Below are 14,308 nucleotides of genomic sequence, written 5' to 3'. Positions count from 1 at the left end.
TGGTCCTGCTTTGAGCAGGGGAGGACTTCAATAACTCAGACATAGGCTAAGGGTTTGCTACAGGAGTGGATGGGTGAGATTCTGTGGCCTGCATTGTGCAGGTCAGACTAGATGACCATAATGGTCCCTTCTGACCTTAAAGTCTATGAGATACCTCCTGAGGTCCCTTCCAACCCTGATATTCTATGAGACAGGAAGGAGCAGAATCTGCCCGTCCCTTTCCTCCTGCCCCCAGGATCTGGGCTGTGGCAATGAGGTGGTGGAGGGGTCCAGGGGACCTTGGGAGGCTGGTTTCTGCTCCCTGACAAGGCCCACAGGGGATCTGATGTCTTGCCAGCAGCCCAGGTGGGGTGGCAGGGCTGAGCCCCCAGGAAGGAACCCGCAAACAATCAGCCGAGCCCCTTCTACTAACCAGAGTTTATTTCACCTTCATGTCACAGGGCAGGGGGAAGATCAGAGACCCCAGCAGCTTCCAGAGCCGGGGGAGGGGGAATCAGCAGGGAAGGGGTGGGATGCTGGGTGGAGCAGGCACAGCTACAAATGGGTGAGGACAGAAATATCCCTGATGGCAGAGCCTGAGTCTGGGGGCAAATACTCCTGCCCTATGGGAGGCAGCAAATGGGGGATGGCAGCTGAGGCCCCCTGTCCAGGTTCAGGCTGGGGGAGCCCCTTTATCCAGCCGCTGGGCTCCAGGCAGCCTGCGAAGGGGCCGAGGTCAGAGGGGCAGGGCCCATCCAGCCCCAGGTGTTTGACGTGCGCTGAGTTGTTGGCACCCGCAGGTGGGTTCCTGGCACAGCTGGGGGCGGGCACCCCTAGGCCCGGCAGCTGGGCCCCTCACAGGCCTGGAGCTTGATCAGCCGCTGGTTCAAAGCCTCCAGCAGGGTGGGGTCCACGCTCCGGGCCACGTTGTGGAGCTGGTGGGGGTCGGCGGTCAGGTTGTACAGCTCCACAAAGGCCTGCAGGAGCCGCACCAGTCAGTGGGGAGCAGGGCGGGGCCTGGGGAGCCCCCACCCCACCAGCCCCGCTTACAGCACCTGGCAAACCAGGGGGCTCAACGAGCCAACAGCCTCCCTGGGGGCAGGAACCAGGACAGCCTTGGAGCCCCGGATTCCCCGGCAGCCCCAGTACAGGCCCAGCACTGCCCGTCACCCCCACCCACTTTGCCAGGGAGCAGAACCAGCCCTGCCCAGCTCCCCACACCTGGGGGACAGGCCCAGCCCTGCCCGGCTCCCCCCCCCCTCACCTCACCAGGGGGCAGAACCAGCCCTGCCCGGCTCCCCCCCCCCTCACCTCACCAGGGGGCAGAACCAGCCCTGCCCGGCTCCCCACCCAGAGGATTCGGGGGCCTGGGGTCTTCGGCGGCGGGGGGCCCCCACTGCTGAATTGCCACTGAAGACCCGGCACTTCAGCAGCGGGTCCCGGGGCAGAAGGACCCCCAGCCGCCGAATTGCCGCCGAAGACCTGGAGAGGAAGATGCTTCGGGCCCCCAGAGTGAGTGAAGGACCCCGCTCCAGGGGCCCTGAAAAACTCTCGTGGGGGCCCCTGCAGGACCCAGGGTCTGGAGCAAATTGCCCCATTTGCCCCCCCTCTGGGCGGCCCTGTTCCCGCCCCGGAACACAGGCCCAGGCCCCATGCGGCCTAGGGGGCTGTGGCCAGGGGCACAGGGCTGACTGCAGCGTCGGGTGCCTGGCTCACCTGGCGGTCGGCGAACTCGCAGTACTGCAGGCTGTGGGGGTGCAGGGCTCGGACGCAGGCGTAGGTGTTGTTGAAGGCGTCTTCGCACACGCAGTCGGGAAAGCATTGCTGGGGGCCGGGGGTCAGTCAGTGCGTTACAGCCTATCCTGCCCCCGCTGACCCCCCCCTTCACCACAGACCCACCCACCGCCGATATCCCATCCCCCGGCCTTCTGACCACCACTCCACAGTGGGGGGCCCAGCCCCTCCAGCCAGCCGGGCTGAGCTGTGACAGGATGTCCTTATGGGGTGCAAGCCCTGCCCCCAGTGCCCTGCAGCCAGCCCAGCCCATGTATTAGGGGCTGGGAGCCAGCTCTGGGCACAAGGGACTGGAGAGCCCTGGGGAAGGAGGGGGGAAGGAAGGTGCCAGAGGAAGCATCCTGGGCGCTGGGGTTCTGTGCAGGGCCTGGCAGGGTGCCTACAGGCGGGGCGGGGTGGGGGGGGTTGTAAATGACATTGTGTGGAAATCAGCTGCTTTGCATGGCACCACAGGCGGGGGGAGGGGAGGCCTGGCCCTGACTGCTCCCCCGCGGGCCCTGGCAGTGACGGGCTCAGCCTGCACGGACTCACCGATACCCCTGGGCCCAGGGCTGGGCAGGCTGGGTCCGCGGTCAGGTGCCCCTCCCCTGTGTACTGCACCAGGAAATCCGCCCGCCACGCACTGGGTTGCACCGGCGTCACCTGGGGCCAAGCACACAGTGGTTAGACCAGCCCCCCTGCAAGGACCCCCCCAGCCAGCGGCTGCCCCGCTCCCCACAGCGCTCCCTGCTGGGGTTGCCGGGAGCTCCCCCCCAAGCCAGCGGCTGCCCCGCTCCCCACAGCGCCCCCTGCTGGGGTTGCCAGGAGCTCCCCCGCAAGCCAGCGGCTGCCCCGCTCCCCACAGCGCCCCCTGCTGGGGTTGCCGGGAGCTCCCCCCAAAGCCAGTGGCTGCCCTGCTCCCCACAGCGCCCCCTGCTGGGAGAGGCTGGGGTCGCCGGGAGCTCCCCCTACAGGTTTGCCCCAGCCCCACACCCGCCCGGCGCCCTGAGCAGCGTCACCAGCAGCGGCAGGAAGGACTGCCCATCCATGGCGGTCTGCGAGACGTTGAGGCCGGCGATGTCCAGGAACGTGGGCCCCAGGTCAATATTGAGGATTGGCTCCTGGGCAGGAGAGAGGGGCACAAATCACCATGAGTCCTGGGGCTGGTGAGGGAGGGTGGGCCCTGGCCTGGTCCCTGCTCTGGCTCCAGCACGTCCGCCCGCCCAGCTCCCACCCAGCCCAGCTCCGGCTGGCCTTGATGGGCAGGGACTAACCCAGAGCAGGGCCGACAGGACCCAGGCGTCCTGGTTCCTGAGGAGGGCAGGGCCGTGGGGACAGGGAGGGGACTCTGCAACTCCCTGGGCACATAAAGGACCCCCGAGGGGCACAGGAACCCGGATTTCCCATGAGCCTCAGTGGCAGCATTGCCCCCTGGGAGGGGGGCACCTACCAGTCGGGTCTGGTTCGCTTTGATGCCCGGCCCCCGCACCAGCAGCGGCACCCGGATGTCGAACTCGTACAGCTGGCGTTTATCGATGGGCAGCGAGAACTGGCCTGCGGGGAGGGCAGGGGTCAGCACCAGCCCCCACCCAGGCAGCCCCCTCCCGCACTGCCTGCAGGGACCCCGTGGGGGGACCCCACCCACCAGGACCAAGGGCTCAGCTGCCCTGGCACTGGTGTGACGCTGGGCTCCGGGGATGGAACCAGTGACCCCTAAAACCAGAACCCCCCGTGCTGAGCCCACAGGCCCAGCTCCAGGGAGCCCAGGCGCTGCCCTGCAGAGGGGTGGCCGGGGGCTCACCTGCATGGTAGCCATTGTCCGAGGTGTAGAAGACATAGGTGCTGGCCAGCAGGTCCAGGGCCTTTAGCCGGCCCACCACTCTCTCCACCAGGTCGTCCACCGAGAGCAGAGTCTGCCACCTGCGGGCACACGGGGGTTATTGGCCCCAGCCCCCAGCCAGGGACCTGTTCCCACATGGGCTGCTGCACCCCAGGCCGGGACCCCTCTCCCTCCAGCCGCCAGCCAGCACTGCCCCCCCCGGGGCAAAACCACCACGATGGGTCCCTCAGCCCTTAGAGCCACCAATCTCTGACCAGACCAGATCCGTGCCCCCCCGCCAGATATCCCAGCCCTGCCCATCTCAGCCCCCTAGGCCCGCCCCCAGCTGATACCCCCGCAACCTGTCCCAGATCAGACTAATGCAGTCTCTTCCATACATCCTCAACCCCACCCCCCACCCCCGCAAGCCAGGCGGGGTCACCCATCCCTCCCCATCCCTGGGCAGAAACCTGGGCCATCTCCTGACCCCCACCCAGGCCCTCTATAACCCTCCCAGTCCCCTCCCCCAATGAGTCTCCCCACCCTGCCCCCTCCCAGCCAGCTCAGCTGCCTCCGGCTCTGACCTGTGCTGCACTGGGCTCCCTTTGCCCCCCCCCCGCGGGGTGCAGCCCCCTCACCTCTCCCTGTAGGCCTTGTCCAGGAACTCGATGGACGTGTTGGCCATGGGAGTCCTGGCCTGTCTCACCAGCCAGTGCTTGTCCTGCAATAGGAAGGGGGGGTCATGGGGGGAGTATCTCTGACTCCTCAGCCTGGGGCGCAGCCTGGGAATGAGGCTCAAGTCCCAGCGGGGCCAGCTCAGCCCTCCCTCCCCCCATAACCTCATCTGCCCTGAGGGGGCATCACAGCACAGGGGACTGCATGGCCACAGTGCTGGGGACAGGGCTGGAGAAGAGAGCGTGGGCTCCTGGTGTCCAGCCCCATGATCACACCACTAGCCCACGGCCCCCCATGACAGCAGCCGTTTGCCCGATGGGGCATCGGCCACGCCAGGGGAGAGACCCCACCCCCACCCCGGCCCAGCATGGGACCGGCAGGGCTGCGGGGTGCTGGCACGGTGCGTGGCGGGCACCTCGTCCCCACTCACCTTGCCGTGGACGTTGAAACTGCCATTGCGGGGCGCCTTGGTGGTGCTGTAGGCCGTGGCGTAGCCTGGCGCCGCGGTCCATGGGGAGTGGGCGGCGGGCGGGGCCAACACCATCAGGAAGGGTGGGTGGGACCACTTCTGCAGGAACTCCAGGCTCCGGTTGGTCTGCAGGCAGGAGGGCAGAGACCTCTCTTGGGGGGAGGGAGGACAGCACCCTGGGGGGCCAGACAGATGGACCCACCCAGGGAGGGGATGGAGGTGGAGAGCTGTGGGCTAGTGGGGGCAGGGCGGAGCTGTGGGGGAAGGCTTGTGTCACCCCACAGCACCTGCTCCAGCCAGGGATCAATGGGGTTCTGAGGAGGCCTCCCCCGCCCCTACTGGGCAGCCATGAGAGGCGGGTGGGGTGGGGCAGGGCTGGGAGGGACAATGGGGTGGGGAAGGGGGCTCAGGGCTGCAAGGGGCAGAGGTGGGGAAGGGGGTGGGAGGAGTGCGGGGGAAGGGTAGTTCCTAGGAAATGTCAAGTTTCGTCAAAAAGCTGAAATGGGGAATATTGCCCACGGGCGATGCCACTGCGGTACCTCCTGGGAGCTGCAGTTGAGGCACCTATCCTCCCCATGGGCTGGGCTCCCCGATCGGACTACATCTCCCATGATGCACCACAGCCTCCTGGACCCTCGCCCGTTTACCCCCGTGTAGCCCTGTGCCCGTGCCCCGCGCTGGCAGTCTCCCCCGAGGCGTTCACAGCCCCCAGCTCTCCAGAGTCCCCTGCTAAGATTGGCTCCTTACAGCCCTTCTCTGGGATTCACGGTGCCGGGATGGGGGTGGGGCGACCAGACCGGGACACTGACTGCAGACAGCCCTAGCTGGCCTCCTGCACGCCGGGATCTCCTGTGCCGTTTTCATGCCCCCTCACCTCGGCGACTCGGTTATCCCCTGGTCGGCCCCACGCCCAGCTGAGGAGCCCCAGTTTGAAGCAGAAATCCTGGATGGGAATGACAGGCCCCCGACCAGCCCCAGCTCCGAGCCCCTGCTGAGGTCAGTGTGAGAGCTTGGCTGAGCTGCCAAGCGGATGTCGGGCAGAGACTCACAATGAGATCCGTGAGGTAGTCGTCCTGGTAGCTCTGCCCATGCTGCTCCTCTCGCCCGTTCGCCGACAGGGTGTAGTTATAATAGCGGGAATTCCCTACCTGCAGGACAGTCCAAGGGGTCAGCCGCACCCAGCCTACCCTCAGACCCCACTCCTTCGCCCACTCACGCACGCACCCTGGGGTGGGGAGACTGGCTGTTACACAGAGGGGCTCACCCCGCCCCATGCAACCACAGTGCGGCCACTTCTGGGGTGACGCATGGCAGCTGGTCTGACAGTGAGCACAGGGATGCCGCAGCAGGGCAGGAAGGAGAATCCTGAGGGGGGAGGGAGACACCAGAGAGGCACTTGCTCCTCCTCTCCTCACCCTCCGCCCCCCAGCCCCTCGGGTTCCGCCCACATCTTGTCACGCAGGCTGGGAGCTCTTTGGGGCAGAGAACAGATCTGGGCTAAGCCTCCGCAGCCCGTCACCTTGGCTCCTGGCCGGGGCTCAGTCCTGGGTCCCCCCAACCCCGAGGTTACAGACAGGGTTGACTGGGGGTTCCAGCGACATGGGGCCACCATCCACCTCCCCAGACTCGGAGCAGGAGCCCTGCCCAGGGTCCCCGCAAGGCCCAGCAATTCCCAGGTCAGAGCAAGCCGCGACCCGCAGCCCGAAGGCTGCCAGGGACAGAGCTGACACTCACCAGGCCATTCCAGTAGGTCCAGCCCAGGGGCACATGCTGGACGCCCCCAGCCGTGGGGTGTCCGTACTGCAAAGGGGGAGAGGCCCTGGTTACACACACTCACTGCTCAGAGGACAAAGGAAACCAAGCAAGCTCCTGTCTCTGCGCCCCCTCCCCCCCCCGCCCAGCAATGGAGAAGCCCCAGCAGCCAAGCACAGCCCTGGGCCATTGGCCTGCTGGTTCAATGCCCAGGGAGTCCACCCAGACACCTCTATGGCCCCATCCACACAGCGTCCCTCAGCCTCCCAAAGGTGGATCCATTTACCCTCACGGCTCGGCTCGTGAGGCAGGGCTGGGTCACTAGCCTCATGTTTCACGGGGGAAACTGAGGCAGAGATGCCTGTGCTATGTGCAATCTCGCACATGCGGTCAGCGGCAGAGCTGGGAGTAGAACCCAGGCGTCCTGACGCCCCCTGCTCTAAACATTAGCCTGGCATGGAACCCAGGAGTCCTGGCTCCCAGCCCCCAGGCTCCTAGCCACTAAAGAGCCCTTAGGAGGCAACCCTGGTCCAGCGCCCAGCCCTGGGCTCATCCCTCTTGCTGCACAGCTCTCTCAATTCGGCCTCCACCCGGCCCCCCAGTCCCGTGGGACAGTCAGCTCAGAAGCCCCTGGCTGGCTCTCGCGGGGGCTGGCTGGGGCCCTATACTGCGGCTGGACGATGGGAGGTGCCGGGGAGCTTCTGGCTGCTCCCTCTGCCCCAAATAGCAATATCCTGTTGGTACCAGGCCAGATCCTGAACACACTGAAATCAGTGGCAAAAATCCCATTGGCTCAGCGGCTGCAAGTCACAGGGTGTTCAAACCGGAAAGTGGCCCCTGCCTTCCCCTGGAGCTGGGCCCTGGGATCCCCTGCCAGCCGCCCGGGCTGCAGTGGGGAGGTGTTCCCAGGGCATGGCCAGCCACAGACCCTGCCGAGCCAGCCCCACCCGTAACAGATGCGGCAGGCGGCAAACTCCCCCCACCTCAAGGACTCGCCATCTCAAGCAGGCTCAGTCTAGGGTCTTCCAGCCCCCCTGCTCTAACCACTAGACTCCCTTCCCCTCCCAGAGCTGGGGATAGAACCCAGGCATCCTGGCTCCCAGCCTCCCTGCGCTGACCACTAGCCCCACTCCCTGCCCAGGTAGAGCACTCTGGCCCTGGCCTGCCCTATGTCACTCAGTGAGGTCTCTCGGCCCCACCAGGGGGTGCCCCGTTACCTGGTTGAGGTATTTGCCAGCGTAGAAGGTCTGGTAGCCCTGCCTCTGCAGGTAGCTGGGGAAGGCCAGTGGCTCCTGGCTCTTCTGCCAGGCCGGGCTGCTGCAGTTACCCTCCAGGGAGGGGCGGCCTGTCCCCCGCTCTCCTTCCTGGCATTAGTGCCAGGCAGTGTTGGGCAAAGGCTGCTGTCCCGGACATGTGACTGAGGGCTGGCAGGGCCCCCCCGGGTGCAGGCAGAGCAGTGGGCTCTGGTAAGGCAGCCAGGACACTCCTGGGCCTCTGAAAACGGGGGTGGGGGGTTCCCTCTGGGACATACCAGGCCTTTGGGTCATAAGACCTCGAGTGGGTGTTTGGCTGGGGGCACCCCCAGCCATGTGGCCACAGGGGACACCCCTCTCAGAGCCCCGCAGTGGCTCTGACCTCCAGTGCAAGGGAGCCCGTCTGCCCCCCTAGCACTGTCTGGGCTCCCGCTTCCTGCGGTCTCCGCTCCTGGGGCAGCTCTTTGGCTCTGTCCCCGGCCAGTCCCCCTGCCCCGCACAGACAGGAGAGCAGAGGAAGAGCCATGCGTGGCCCGGCCGTGGCACATGCAGCGTGGCCCACAAGGGGGCCAGTTTGCCCAGTCTCCGGTGCGCATGTCCCAGGCCAGTCCCCACAGCGCCATGGCACTCACCGCATTGGGGAAGGAGACACCCGCCTGGCCGATCAGGACTTGCGTCTTCTTCATCGGAGTCTGTAAGGAGACACAGAACCCAACGTGGCAGGGACAGAACAAAGCCCGCCCCTTCAGGGAGATAGGGAACATATGGACCAGTCCGTACGGAGGTGAGAGAGGCATATAAAATAGTGGAAAGACTAGAGAAGGGGAATCAGATGCTCCCATCCCCCTCTTCCATAATAGCAGCACAGTTCATGAATCTATGAAATAGCCATAGATAGCCACTAACTACCAGGGCTCATAGAATCACAGAACTGGAAGGGACCTCAAGAGGTATCTAGTCTGCTCCCTGGCACTTATGGCAGGACTGAGTATTATCTAGACTAGACCATCCCTGACAGGTGTTTGTCCAGCCTGCTCTTAAAAATCACTAATGATGGAGATTCCACAACCTCCCTAGGCAATTTATTCCAGGGCTTAACCACCCTGACAGTTTGGAAATTTTTCCTAATGTCCAACGTAAACCTCCCTTGCTGCAGTTTAAGCCCATTGCTTCTTGTCCTGTCCTCAGAGGTTAAGAACAATTTTTCTCCCTCCTCCTTGTAACAACCTTTTATGTACTTGAAAACTGTTATCATGTCCCCTCTCGGTCTTCTCTTCTCCAGACTAAACAAACCCGATTTTGTCAATCTTCCCTCATAGGTCACATTTTCTAGACCTTTAATAATTTGTGTTGCTCTCCTCTGGACTTTCTCTAATTTGTCCACATCTTTCCTGAAATGTGGCACCCAGAACTGGACACAATACTCCAGCTGAGGCCTAGTCAGCGTGGAGTAGAGCAGAATTGCTTCTCGAGTCTTGCTTACAACATTCCTGCTAATCCAGCCCAGAATGATGTTCGCTTTTTTTGCAGCAGCGTTACACTGTTGACTCATATTTAGCTTGTGATCTGCTATGACCTCTAGATCCCTTTCCGCAGGACTCCTTCCTAGGCAGTCATTGCCCATTTTGTGTGTGTGCAACTGGTTGTTCCTTCCTAAGCGGAGCACTTCGCATTTGTCCTTATTGAATTTCATCCTAGTTACTTCAGACCATTTCTCCAGTTTGTCCAGATCATTTTGAATTTTTATCCTGTCCCCCAAAGCCCTGGCAACCCCGCCCAGCTTGGTCAGGAAGGAATTTACTCTCCAAGTGGCTCCTTGAAGCTAGGCCAGATGGACCCTGGTCTGATTCACTGGAGTGATTCCTCTGGAGCTACCCTTTGCTCTGGAAAGTGTCATTTTGACTGTCAGTTGCTTAGGAACCTGGCATCACCCTCCCCTCACCGCATGGTGCTGTATAAAGAACAACTCACAATAGAACATGGCAATTAGGGTTAGCAATAAATGTGGAATCGTTAAAGGAGAAAGACCTTAAACCTGAGAGCTCTGAGACACCCCTGGGCATTTTGGAATGCTCAGGCTTTCCCTAGGCATCTCTGTCTGTTACGCTCTGCCCCAGAGCTGGCTGCATTTCAGAGACGCTTGGTGTATATCGTTTGTGCTTTAGGAACCCTCATGATCTGTAGAGTTTAAGGCCAGACTTGGCTGGGCCCTTTGGTCACAGGCCAGACAACTTTGCCCTGAGCCCCAAAACCTGTGTCTGACTAAAGCACATGTGGCTGCCAGGTGGGTGCAACTGGGGCTGTTCTGCATCAGAGGATAACAACCTACTACTGCTACCAGCTAATTAGCAGCTAGCTCAAAGGGTAGATGCTTTACCACTGAGGGCCTGGGCTTTGACCTCCACTGAAATCCATGGCACAGGGGGGGCTGACATACCAGAGCAGAGAAAGACCCATCTGGAAAAGGGAATCTCCCCGTGACAAAGTGGGAATTTTTCATATTTTGCATGGATAGTGTATGTGCCTCAGTTTCCTCATGTGCTGCATGGTTACTAGGTGGTGGGAAAAGGTTGTTTGCAGAGATCCAGGCGTGACTGACCCCTGGCTGGCTGGGGCCTAGGCCCACGGAGAGCCCAAAAAGACAATGATCACTCCAATTCCCTGGACATTTGGTACTTAGCAACTAAGGCATGGACCGACCCTCCCTCCCCGTTGCACGAAGCCAGCCAGGTGGGAGCAGCTGGAGAGCAAAGGGCTGCGGAGGGGCCAGGTGGGGGTGTTAAGTGCGGAGCCGCGGGAAGCAGGCGTCTCTCCTGGACTGGCACCAAGGAAGGGGCAGGCAGAGGGCTCTGGGCTGACCCTGCTGGACCAGGCTGTCACTTTCTGCTCCCTCTGCTAACCAAGGACTTTCTACCTTATGTTCCAGACACCTAATAAACCCGACTGCTTCTACCACTCTGGCTGAGCGGGACCGCAGTCTAGGGAAGGAGGGGTGCAGTGCTCCCGTTGGGGGTACAAGTCTACCTCAGGTTCCAACCCAGGGGATTTGACTCGCTGCAGGGAGCTTGTGCTGTGACCCAGGGGTGCTGACGGCTCCGGGGGTCAGTCCCAGGGTGCGGGGAAGTTGAGGAGCTGGCCCCAGTGAGGTTGTGACCCTGCGGGGGCTGACACACAGAGGGGGTCCTGCAGTGACTGTTCCAGAGTCGTGGAGAGCTCCCCTGTGGAGTCAGGACACCCCCAGCTCAGGGAGAGCTCAGGTGGGAGGCGAGGTCCGGGGCTGAACTCTTGGCCCCTCTGCTCAGCCCAGCGTTTGCACAGTGGGAAGGGCAGGGGTTGCACAAGGCTGGCTCTGGAGGCCCGTGATGAGGGCAATACTAAACAGCAGCTCTGAGGGCAGGGCGGGCTCAGAGCCCAGACTGGGCTACATCCAAAGTCACTTCAGATTGACACCGGGATCCAAATCCAACTCCGAGATCCGACCTGGGCCCAGCCACTGTCCCCTGCCTGGTCCTTGGAGTGCAATTCTCCTCCCCCACTGGCTCTGCTCCATTGATTCCCGGGCTGTCACTTGTGATTCACCCCGAGGGCAGTGCACCAGAATCAGACCCTGGCCCCCGGGCTCGGAGCTGGACCCAGAGGGGCCGAAGGCGAGAGAGGAGGGGGGTGACTGCTGCTCCCCCAGGGCTGCTCTCCTCTGTTCTAACCCCCCAGCCCACACACCTGGCACCTCTGGATCGCACCCGGCGCCCACCCAGCAAGCGGATCTCCACTAGCCGACCATGCTCTGGCACCGAGCCCCACAGGGCCGCTCAGTGTAGGATCGGGGCCTCGGAGCGACGTGCGTAAGGTGCCAAGGCGAGAGAATCGCGTACACGCCCCTACATGACCCAGGCGTCACAGCCCCCTAGGACTAGAGATCAGGGGGCAGAGCCTCAGCTGGTGTCACCCAGCACAGCTCCAAGCTGAGGCTGCGGCCCCTGGTTGCCACGTCCACCCTGCGGCGCCCGGGGCAGGATCGGTCCCTCCCGCATGTCCCCTTGCGCTCTGGCCTCCAGAGGTGTAGGCGGTGTTAAGGGGGTGGAGCAGCCAGGCTGGAACGGCAGTGAGGGCAGGGCAGCGCCCGAAGGGTTAATGTTCGATCGCCCGGCGTAGAGGTGACCTGACACACAGCGCCCAGGATCAGCCATGCTCCCTGCAGCTCCCAGACGGGCTCTGGCTCAGCTGGACCCGGGGGAAGGCTCCCGTCCCAGAGGGCAGGACACCGGGTGCTTCCCCTCGGAGTTCAGCTGGCTCAGCCCTGGGAGCCCAGGAGCAGAACCAGAAGTGGAAGGAGGAAGCGGCGTGTGTTGTGCTGCCTGGGTCACGAGTGATGGGTGCCACCAACTGAGGGCGTTTACATCCCCCGAGCATATGGGAGTGGGGTCTAGTGCTTAGAGTAGGGGGTTGGGAGCCAGGACGCCTGGGTTCACAGCTGTTTCACTGATTTACTGTGCAAGTCCACGGCCAAGTCCCTCTTTGTGCCTCAGTTTCCCTTCTGTAACACGGGGATAACGAAACTGACCCACCTTTGAGAGCCCCAGGTGACAGCTTCCAGGTGAGGGGGCCAATGGCTAGGCACAAAGGGTGGCGGGGGACTCCAGGTTTTTTAACTCAGAGGGGCAATTTCCCGCCCTCCAACGCCGCAGAGCGCGAATTCCAGAAGCCTCTGTCGATGCTACAGTGAACCTGGGAGTGGCTCTGCACTGCTAGCCCCGAACTGCTCACAGACATTTGCTCATGGATTAGCGACCATCAGCTGTCTGCCAAGGGGAAACTGAGGCACATGGCGGGGAAGTGACTTGCCCAGGATTGCTCAGTGGCTGGGCTGGGATCAAACACCAGGTCTCTAGGGGGGCTATGAGGTTAACCATGAGACCCGCCATTCCCACCACGACGGTCGGACAGCCCCCTCACTCCATCATGCCAAAGCTCCCAAGCATGCCAATGATGGTCAGTCATCAACCCCACCCAGCTGCAGGATTTCCTTGCCTTCCTGGGGCAGACGGACCCCACCACACGCCCACGCGGAGCACCACGCTTCGGAGAGCAATTCAGACCCTGCTTTTCTTCCAAACAGGGGCGATCTCCTGCCCCCTCCCCCGGGATCGGCAGAGCCGCCAGCTCTGAGTTTGAACCATCAGCTGCTTCGGGGTTAACCACGCGTTAAATAAACCTTGCGCAGCTGCACAGAACGCGCCAAACACCCCAGCTCCTGTCACACACCACCGACTTGAAACAACTGCCAGGCTGAGACCAGCGCCCTGACTGGGATTAGGACGGACACAGCCCCCCTCTGAGAGACAGCCCCACCCTGAAGAGCTCACAGTCTGAACAGGTGAGAGGGGAAACCGAGCCGGGGCGGTGAAGTAACTTGCCCAAAACCACTGGCAGAGGCGGGATTAGAACCCAGCTCTCCTGGCTCCTGTCTAGGGGAAGTTTGGCACTATCTGGGTCAGTCCCACTGCGGCAGGTGTAGTAGGCGTGGCTGGGACAGGCAGTCCCACTGTGGCAGGGGTGGGCGGTGTAGCCAGGCGGTGGGCCAGGCAGTAGCATTGTGTTTACTGTGTCCCCAAGGGCCCATGACACGCCTAAGCCATGGCATGGCCATGCAGAGGGGCTGGGCCGGTGCTGGGCCCCGAACAGTGCCCCCTGGGCCTGTGACGTGGGTGGAACGTGGCTCTATCTAGCAGCATGGATAGAACCGTGTCAGCTGCACCCCCAGTCTTAGCTCATAAGAGGGGTCCCACCAGCTCTCACAGGGGTCTGGAAGCCACTGATCCTTTGCAAAGGGGGGCAACTATGAGACCATGCCATGGCTGAGTGATCAGTGCGACAGGGGCCGTGACACGGGGAGCACACAAGTGGCTCTGGCAGCATGGACGGGATTGTGGCATGTGTGACCATGTTACAGGGCCCATGACACGGGGAGCACACGGGTGGCTCTGGCAGCATGGATGGGACCGTGGCATATGTGACCATGTTACAGGGCCCGTGACATGGGAAGCACACGGGTGGCTCTGGCAGCATGGATGGGACCGTGGCATGTGTGACCGTGTTACAGGACCCGTGACACGGGGAGCACACGGGTGGCTCTGGCAGCGAGGCCCGGGTAACGGTGCCCGCTCCCTATGGACGGGCAGGGGCTGGCGGCCCCGGGCACTTACCATGCCCCCGATCTCCGTGTCCTGGTCATCGGTCAGGATCAGGACGATGTTGTGCGGGCTCCGCCGGCCCCCTCCTGCTGCGCCCCCCAGCACCAGCTGCCAGGCTGCGCTCAGCACCAGCAGGGCAGCCCAGCTCGCCGGGTGCCCCATGGCTGGGCTGCGCCCCGCTGGCTGCACGGCCCCGAGCCCTCTGCCCCCTGCCCAGCCCTCAGCGCACTTTCAGGAAGCGCAACTTTGCCGGTCATATGAGAGTTGCAATTGCACAAATCACCACATGCCCCGGCCCCGCCCCCTGGCAAGCCCCGCCCCAGGCCCCGCCCCTGACGGGGGGAGGGGCGCAGGGGAAGCAGCGGCCCGGGCTCGCACCTGGCACCCCCGGGCGCGC

General features: G+C 63.0%; 1 protein-coding gene across 1 annotated transcript; it reads right to left on the bottom strand.

Moving 5' to 3' along the window:
- Nucleotides 1-394: 394 nt before the first annotated feature.
- LOC123363217 (N-acetylglucosamine-6-sulfatase-like) lies at nucleotides 395-14,154 on the bottom strand. The gene is made up of 13 exons (XM_045004097.1): nucleotides 13,924-14,154; nucleotides 8,299-8,412; nucleotides 7,685-7,831; nucleotides 6,450-6,515; nucleotides 5,765-5,863; nucleotides 4,677-4,841; nucleotides 4,210-4,292; nucleotides 3,554-3,672; nucleotides 3,203-3,306; nucleotides 2,772-2,873; nucleotides 2,305-2,415; nucleotides 1,696-1,803; nucleotides 395-956 (listed from the first exon to the last, which is right to left on the bottom strand). The coding sequence occupies exons 1-13, from the start codon at nucleotides 14,071-14,073 to the stop codon at nucleotides 813-815; spliced, it is 1,512 nt and encodes a 503-aa protein (XP_044860032.1). The 5' UTR covers nucleotides 14,074-14,154; the 3' UTR covers nucleotides 395-812.
- Between the last annotated feature and the right edge of the window lie 154 nt (nucleotides 14,155-14,308).

The sequence above is a fragment of the Mauremys mutica genome, chromosome 2 (genome assembly GCF_020497125.1).
Source record: "Mauremys mutica isolate MM-2020 ecotype Southern chromosome 2, ASM2049712v1, whole genome shotgun sequence".
Classification (NCBI taxonomy): domain Eukaryota; kingdom Metazoa; phylum Chordata; order Testudines; family Geoemydidae; genus Mauremys; species Mauremys mutica.
The sequence above is the reverse complement of the archived record's forward strand: the minus strand, read 5'-3'. Positions and strand labels throughout refer to the sequence as shown.

Bases quoted from the DNA above. Each gene is read 5' to 3' on its own strand.
- LOC123363217 (XM_045004097.1), bottom strand. From the start codon at position 14,073: ATGGGGCACCCGGCGAGCTGGGCTGCCCTGCTGGTGCTGAGCGCAGCC. The intron at 7,832-8,298 runs GCAAACTGGCCC...CACTAATGCCAG, and splicing joins ACATGCGCACCGGAGACTGG to GAAGGAGAGCGGGGGACAGG. The intron at 2,874-3,202 runs GTAGGTGCCCCC...TCTCCTGCCCAG, and splicing joins AAGCGAACCAGACCCGACTG to GAGCCAATCCTCAATATTGA.